Raw genomic sequence first — 8,726 nt, 5'->3', positions numbered from 1 at the left:
TGCTGCAGGTATGGTATTGTGGCAAGAAAAGAAGATCGAACTATATAATGAAAGAAATTAACAAACCAAAAAAAAAAAAAGAGTCGAGGAGAAAGAAAGCTAGAAGAAAAAGGGAGAACCAGATGGTGAATGGATCATTTATTATTCAGAAAAAGAAAAAAAATTAGAATACAATCATATAGTTTTCAATAAGAATAGGACTGCCGATGGGTTAATCAACGTGCCGCTCGACCTAATTGGATCCCTCTAAATCTATTTTTAGAGACCTATAGGCCAGATTGGGGTTAAAAACCGGACCCATTTTGAAAATTGAGTTGGTTCTAGATTTTATAATTTCTAACTAAAACCCAACTCACATTTCGTCAAGAGTCAAAATTGGGTCAAGAACTCAACTCAAATTCAGCCCAATCAAATCCAAATATCCAAATCATGTAGTACTCTTTCTCTTTCTAAATGTATTTTCCAATATATCGAGTGAGCCTTCACCTAAATTAATTCTCTTTGCTCATCCAAAAAGCCTCATCTACTCTTACTTATTCTAATTTAATTATATTTAAATATTTATTATTTATTTCAATATATTCTTATTTATAATATTCTCAAGTATATCAATATTTATTTTATAAAAATTTATACTTTATAAACTTGTACTTTAAGAATGACTAGTATCTTGGGAACAAATTCAAAAAGCTTTTTAAATAAACATTCATATTTAAGATGGCTTTCATGTAGATTTATTTTTAAATTTTAATAATTTATTAGTAATTATTATATTTTTAGTCGTAAAAGAATAGCTAAATATTTGATCCAAACTATAGACCCGGACCAATCGACTCTAACATGAGCATCTCGAGTTGGCTCCAAATCATTCCATGATACGAATGACCTATTAACTCTAAGATATTTTTCGTGAGCCTGAGTCTCGGTCCAAGATTAGACCTAATCACGAAAACAAGTCGTGTTAGGATCAAGAATGACTCCCTTTTTTCACACATGGTCTTCTTAAGTTTTGTCCCCTACCATTTCAATTCCCACACTCAATCAAATCAAACATAAATGAAGACTTAAATTTGTTCCCAAATGACTGGATTTTTCAAGACTAATCATTTATTTTTCTATTATTGAGGAACTTAATGCAACCCTTGGTTAAATTCTACCACTGGAAGGGAGCGGGGTTTTGTTGGCAAGTGTGAGTGAATATATTCCATTACCTAATGACATTGCCTATTCTCTTCGAAACAAGAAAGGAAGGAACCAAACTATGTTTACAAAGATGAATTTGGAGGATATACAGGAGACTAATCTAGGGGTCGTCATTCAGGTAACGTGTAGAATGGGTTAGATGCATTCTACCGTATCCTTTTCTACTATGATTAATCTAAATGTGTCATCTATATGTTCATTCTTTGCTTGCAAATCTTTTAATCATATGATGTACGCTGGTAGATATTTGGCTTTTGGATGATGTTGTTATTGTAATTATGAGGCCATCAACAACAAGTGAAAAAATGAAAAATCACAGCTTTTCTTCCCCAACTGCTTCTATCCAAGGCTCAAAAAATTGATATTGATGCCATTTTTTTTCTCCTCCTACTAACCTTGGTGTGTTAAACTTTCAAGTGCCTAGATATCTAGTTTTGATCATGATATTCTCATTTGTCAAGATGAACTATAAACTTGCTAGGTGGAAGAGGGACATGATTCCTTGCCAACTCATTGCTCAACTTGATCTTTAACTATTGACCAGCATGTTCTTGGATGCTCAATTCAGTTCTTCTGTTGATTAGCAACCTTGTCCATAGATTTTTGTGGGAAAAATGATGCTAGAAGGGGCATGGATCATGTTAATTGGGATATTCCGAGGCTGCCTAAGAATTGAAGTGGTCTTCTTATAGGGATCCTATCATGGGCCTCAAAAATCCCATATCCTACAAACCTAACTTTTGAGGATCAAAATCTTAGGGTGGCTAATTGCCTTTTTGGGTCCATGGAACCCTATAAGTTGAAAGCTGATTTTGGCTCCATCATTTGTTTGTCTTATTGCTCCATTTCTGGTTGTAGCGTGAAGGAAAGGGAGGTGTGGGTTTAAGATTCCAATCAAAGGTAGCAATTTATGACCCCACCTGTCAACCCGACTCACAAACAACCTATTTTAAATAGGTTCAGATTTGACATAGATAAAAAGGTTTGGATCGTAAATGGGTCAACTCTTCCAAACCTATTTATAAATAAGCTGGATTCATATTTAAACCTTTAACCCGTTTAACCCATTTTTACCCATTGAATCATAGCCCGACCCATTTAACACATGCTTAACATATTTAAAATCTGCTTAACTTAACATATTTAATAAACGGATTATGTAAATTGGATCGTGTTACCTATTTAATAAACAGGTCGAATTTAGATTTGGATTTTTGACATGTTTAATAAACAAGCTAAGTTCAAATTCACAATTTTTTAACCCACCCCACATCCAACCTTGCCTGTATCCGATCTGATCCAATTGCCATCCCTAATTCCAGCAAGGAAAGTGTGTATACTTGCATGTCTTCGTCGAAGAGTTGGGATATCTTATGGAAGATTCGTTGTACCACCTAGAGAGTAGACTTTAGAAATTGCTTTAGGGCTGCCTTTCCACATATGAGGACCTTCATAATTTGCACCTCCGACCTGATCTTATATGTGTCACCTTGATGAGGAGAACACTCCTCATCTTTTCTCCAATGCAAGCATGCTAAAAAGAGTGGCCTTTGTTTGATGCAAGAGCAAAAGACTTAGAAGCACAATAATATAGATTTGAGTCATGGGACAGCCACTTTATACAAAACAAACACCAAAGATTAGGTTTGTCTTCACTTTACCCCTCAGATCCCCGATTGTCGGAACAATAATTAGGTAATGGTCCTTTTAGATATGTCAGGAATGTTTGTGAAAAATTTAGAAGCAACCCGGACCTACATGAGCTTAGCCGCAATGATTGGAGTGAAGGAGCTTGGCTTCTTTTTTATGGCAACGGAAAATGATTATTCTTGGCCTATATATCTTGTTTGCTTTTGATGGTATGGAAGCCAAGAAATGGCAAAATTTTCCATGACAAAGTTAAAATCTCGAGGTTACCAGTTTAATAAAATATTAAGTTAGGGTTTGAATTTTTGACATGCCCAATAAAAAAAGTCAGATTCAAATGGATAAATTTTGACCCGTTATATATCCAATACAACCTGTATCTAATCCGACCTGACCCGATTTCCGCCCCTAGGTCAATTGCCTTTTACAAGGACTAGAAGGATTCTAGCTGAAGCACATATAAATATAGCAGCTCTAGAGAAAGTAGTGGAGCTGCACATCCATTGAGCTCATCGTCGGAAGTGCTTCTCTCACCCTTGTCTTCATTGTTAGAGGGGAGAAGAGGATTCCTTAGAGGAATTACAATGCTATAAATCACATTAGGCTTTTGCTTCCTATTATTTGGTAGTGAGTTGGCCTTTGATTCAAATTGGTCAATAGAAATCATATTGAGCTAACTCAAGTTTTGTATTTTGATATTTCAGGTGCATAGTCTAAGAGATACAAAAAAATTTAACTGGGGCAGATATAGATGTTACCCTTTAACCAAAGAAGAATTTTTTTTTAATAATCAACATTTATACCAGAAGAAATAGAAAAAAGAAAATTATCAACTGAAAAACACCTTAGTAGTAGTAGCAGCAAGGGTCCATGCCAATATCAAAGAACAACTTTTGAAAAAAAGGAACATATGAATTTAAATAATTTAATAGGGCCTGCTTGGTTGCAAGGAAAATAACTAAAAACTACATTTTTTCAAAAAATATAAAATTTCATATATTTGGTTCAATAGAAAAGCAAATATTTAGAAAACATTTTTTCCTGGATTTTGGGCATAACTAGTCTTTTTCATTTTCTATCAAAAATATTTAACAAATGAAAAACAGAATTAAGGCCCTCCTAGAAAAGTAAAATCGAAATATTTTTAAATTTCTAATTTTCTTATTTTATAAACCAAAGACTTTCAACTGGGATTTCTCCACTAAAAAAGATCCATTTTCTTTTCATTTTCCAGATCTCTGCTTGCAACCAAACATATTGCTGTCAAAATACTACACTGAAATTGTAATTCTCCACTAACTTCACCTTCGTTAACCTCCATATTTACCACAGTGATCAAAGGAGGAAAGAAAAATGAAGCTATAATTTGTTTTTTCTCAAACGTAAGATAAATTCCTCTATTGTTCTGATACAGTGCTCTCTCACATGTTAGAAAAGAATTTGACCATTGATGCACAGGCATAGTATAAGAAAGTCACATGTAAGGTAGAGATCTCTCCTAGTAGATCTTTTCATGCAAATGGATTTAAGTGGATTAGAAAAGAATGTTGTTTCCTTGAATACTTATTATGAAATTCAATGATTAAAGTTGCTTATACATCAAGTCTTCCAAGATATAAACTTTTATTTTGAAATTAAAAGTCTATTTATTCTAGGATGATTTGATGCATCTAGAGGATTGTAGTCTCAAACATAGCAATACAAAATCATTGATGAATAATCTGAATGGAGATTCCACATCATTAATCATAATTTATATTATAAAAAATATCTAAAAGGTCCAAAAATGGACTATTTTGATGGCTCAATAAGATGAATTGCTGTAGAAGTGAGACTTGGGGACCTGAACTCAGGCCATCAATACCCAACCTCTAGTGATTTTACCAACCGATAGCAGTTGGCACCCTCATCCAAATTTGTTGGATTTCAACCTACCACTGCATTCAACGTATTTACGATCAATGGTATGAGTTTTTATTGTGTATATCATTTTATATAATTTACCACACTAGCACCAGTAGTACCATTCTTTTCTTTCTGTTTCACATTTGATACATAGATACAAGGCTTCCAAAGAAAAAATATTTTTACTTATACATGGCTTCAATCCTTTTGTGAAAAGAGTAGACCATCTCTTCCCATATATAGATGTTGGTAGAGCATTATACCTCAATGCGCTGGATGCAAAATCAATATGGGCAATTTAAAATGACAACCTATGTTAGTACTAGGGATACATGGTACCTAAATACCTGTAAATTCCCAATCAATTAACATCATATATGTTGAATGTCACTTACCTCTAAAGTCAGTCAGAAAAGCTGAGCATGCCTTAATTCAAAAGAGACCACTCAAGGCAGTTACTAGATCCTCAAAAGCAAATAATTGTCGGGTTACCAAACAAAATTTTATTTTCATAACCAAAAGAAAAAAAAACTTGTCATCTTATTTCTTGATAAATCATATGGATTTTTCATAATTACATTTATGTTTTTTACAGCAGTATTAAATATTTATAGTCAAAGTTCGCCGTCGTGGTACCAGACTCTGTGCCGATATCATTCTATCACGTCCGGCACAGAGATTGATTCAGCATACCGAGTATCAGTATGCCCTTCATACTACTTACCAGTTTAATACTGGTATAGTATGGTTGGTACGGCAAAGTCAACAGCTAGGCTCATGTTCCAGAAGATCCCAAAATGAAGAAGATTTCACCAAGTCATCAACCAAACATACCATGGACACCAATGAGGTCCAGACATCAGCTTGAGGGATCTTCCCTTGGCTGATCATTTCCTCCAGCCACAGCACAGCTTCATAACTTCTTCCACTGGAACAAAGTCCTCGAATCACATTATCAAAGATGGCACTCTGAGGCCAATACCTCCTCCTCAGCATCCTCTCCAGAATTCGAGCCGCCTCAAGAAACCGGCCTTCCGAGCACAAGCCATCAACCAAAAGCTCAAAACTCTCCTTGCTCGCAACACAACCCACCTGCCTGTCCATCCTGTCCAAGTATCCGGCCGCCCTCGTCGCCTTCCCTCCCTTGCAGAGCCCATCCATCACCAAATTATAAGCTCTCACAGTCGGGACGCAATCCCTCTCCATCATCTCCACCTCTACCACCCTCGCTCCATCCTCCACTCTTCCTTCTTTACACAGCGCGGCGATCTTGGACACGAACACCGAAACCGGTGGCCGGAACCCTCTCTGAATCATTTCATCGAACAGCTTATCCGCGTGCCCGAGCTTCCCCTCGGCATACAGATCAACGACCATCGCTTTGTAGCTCGCGAGGCTCCGCACGCCGCCAGACACCAAGGCGTCGCCGATGATGCTCTTCATGTCCTCCAGGCTCCGGCCCTGGAGCTCCGGCGGCCGGAACGCGCGGCGCCGCCGGGGGTACCGGAGCCCTTTCAAGAGGACCTTGGCGAGGAGGTGCTCGGCCTCGGCGACGCGGTCGGCGGCGCAGAGGGCCTCGAGGAGGGTGCGGTAGACGACGACGTCGGCGTCGCAGCCCTTCTGGGAGATGCGGCGGAGCATGGAGTAGAGGAGGTGGACGGCGTCGTCGAGGCGGCCGGCGTCGCAGAGGCCGCGCATAAGGGCGCGGTAGGTGTCGCGGTCGGGGTAGCAGCAGTGGGCGCCGAGGTCGGCGAAGACGTGGAGGGCGAGGTCCGGGCGGCGGGCGCGGCAGAGGGCAGCGACGAGGAGGTTGAGGGCGGGGGCGCCGAGGGAGGCCTCGCGGCGGCCAGCGAAGGCGGCGAGGAGGCGGAGGGCGTGGGGGAGGCCGTCGGCGGGGTTGAGGGAGAGGAGAAGCCGGAGAAGGGCGAGGAAGGAGAGGGGCCAGGAGGGGCAGTTGGAGAGGGGAGGAGGCGGAAGAGGGGGAGGGCGGCGGCGGGGGAGGGGGAGGAGGAGATGGCGCGGGCGAAGATGGGATCGGAGACGGGGGAGGAGTCGAGGGCCATCTGGGAGAGGAGGGAGTGGAGGAGGGGGAGGCGGGGAGGGGGTAGTTGGAGAGGAGTTGGTCGGCCATGGCGGCGTAGACGACGGAGTTGTGGCGGTACGCGGGGTAGCGGAGAGGGGCGGTCCGGAAGAGGTGGAGGGCGGTCACGGGGTTCTTTTGCCGGCGGATCAGCTGGGCGAGGTAGGTAGGCGTCAGGACCCGCGGCCACCGGACGGTAGCCATGGCGGGGACTGGAGGACGAGGAGAGAGATTTTAAGGTACAATCTTCATCACAGCCTTCTATTTTCTCTTTGGTAAAAATAAAATAATTAAGGTTTTCTTTGGCAAATAACAATTTCATTGGGGTCATTGAACTCATATAAAGTGGCCTAACGACACGAGCATAAGTAACAATATTCAGGAAGTTTTTTTGTTTGGTTTGAGTGGATTACAAAAGTTTTACATGAAATATCATCAAAAAAAAAAACAATGAGACAACGATCCCACACAATGAGAAATATTGCAAAAGCAAGAAAATGTAGCCAAATCTCTCTCTCTCTTATGTGTGTTTGTCCTTGTTATGGATGTGTGGCTGCATGCATGAAAACTATATATTAAGATAGTCTTATTTTAAAAAATATATGTACAAATTATTAACCAATGTTATTTTTTAAAAATATATGCATAATGCTGTGGTGGCTAAGAATGAGTTTTTGGTTCAATTGCAAATTAATCACAATTGGACCAGATACCAAATGTTACCTTGCGGCCTCCTAATCTCGATCATAGAAAACTTATATCTTCTCTGGACTTTTTCTAAAAGAAAACCATATCTTCCTTGCTTCCCCATGCATCGCCTCACTTCCCCATGTCCTGGATTTCACTCTAGAAAGATGAAGTAGAAGAAGAAAGAGGAGGAAGCGGATGGATCTGAAGGAAGAGAGAAAAAGGACTCGATTGGGCCACTTCACCTCCATTCCATCATACGTATTCTTGGCACCTCATACATGGTTGCAACTACTTCACCCCACCCAAATCTAACTAGTGTTTCATAGGGTTGGAACGGTTAGGTTGGGATCTTCTACCGCTTAGTCCCAGCTCGAGAAGATATTTTGGGCTTTGGACTAGGCTTGGGCCAAGACTAGCCTGAAACCTGGATGACTCCAATGTAAGTAAGTCGACCGGGCTGAAAAGCTTGGCACGGCACAATTCCCAAACCTAACCCATTTAAGAAACAAAAGTAAATCACCGTTGTGCCATCCAACTACATTCCTGCTGGACTATGCAAAACGTGTATGAAAGAGAGAAGAGAAGGCCTCGGTGGGATGCCGCTGATTCACGATACCTGTCAACTTTTGGGTGAGTGCGCATTCTATCGAACTGCTCATGCCTACAGAGAGACAAATAATGTATCAGATTGGGTGGCATCCTTTATGGCTCAGTATTCCGGAGGCTTTATTTGGGACAACCACTCCTCGGTTTCGTCTCCATTATATTCTCTTCTCCTTCTTGATCTTATGGGTAGCACCTACACTCGTTGTGTGTGAGTCACCGATGTACCAAAAAAAAAAAAAGAGGAGAGAGATGGAGAGAAAAGAGGACATCATGAAGAAAGGGTAAGGATTGAGAGGTCGTGAGAGAGTCTCTAGGAAAGAGGGGAGAGAGTGTGTGGATAATGAGATGGAGAGAACATGAAGAAGGACAGTAAGAGGAGACTGGGAGACATGGAGGGAGGGAGAGAGATCGGTAGAAAGGGGGTATTAGGGGAAAGAGAAGAGAGAGATCATGAGGAAGAGATAGAAAGACATAGAGAAAGAGAGAGAGGTGGGGAAAATGAGGGGGGCATGGGGCTAGGTGGATGTTTAATAGGCTTGGGGTCAAGCTGGCTTAGGCTTCGGTTGAAGCCTTTCCGCCCACGCCAAAAGTCTGA

General features: G+C 40.7%; 1 protein-coding gene across 1 annotated transcript; it reads right to left on the bottom strand.

Moving 5' to 3' along the window:
• Positions 1 to 5,267: 5,267 nt before the first annotated feature.
• Positions 5,268 to 8,507, bottom strand: LOC103722925 (pentatricopeptide repeat-containing protein At1g05600). Its single transcript, XM_026799900.2, is given in 2 exon segments — positions 5,268 to 6,794; positions 6,796 to 8,507. Coding segments are annotated over 2 exon segments (1,521 nt in total). The 5' UTR covers positions 7,040 to 8,507; the 3' UTR covers positions 5,268 to 5,517.
• Positions 8,508 to 8,726: the final 219 nt, after the last annotated feature.

The sequence above is a fragment of the Phoenix dactylifera genome, chromosome 2 (assembly GCF_009389715.1).
Source record: "Phoenix dactylifera cultivar Barhee BC4 chromosome 2, palm_55x_up_171113_PBpolish2nd_filt_p, whole genome shotgun sequence".
Taxonomy (NCBI): domain Eukaryota; kingdom Viridiplantae; phylum Streptophyta; class Magnoliopsida; order Arecales; family Arecaceae; genus Phoenix; species Phoenix dactylifera.
Note: the sequence above shows the minus strand (reverse complement) of the source record. Positions and strands in the feature narration are given on the sequence as shown.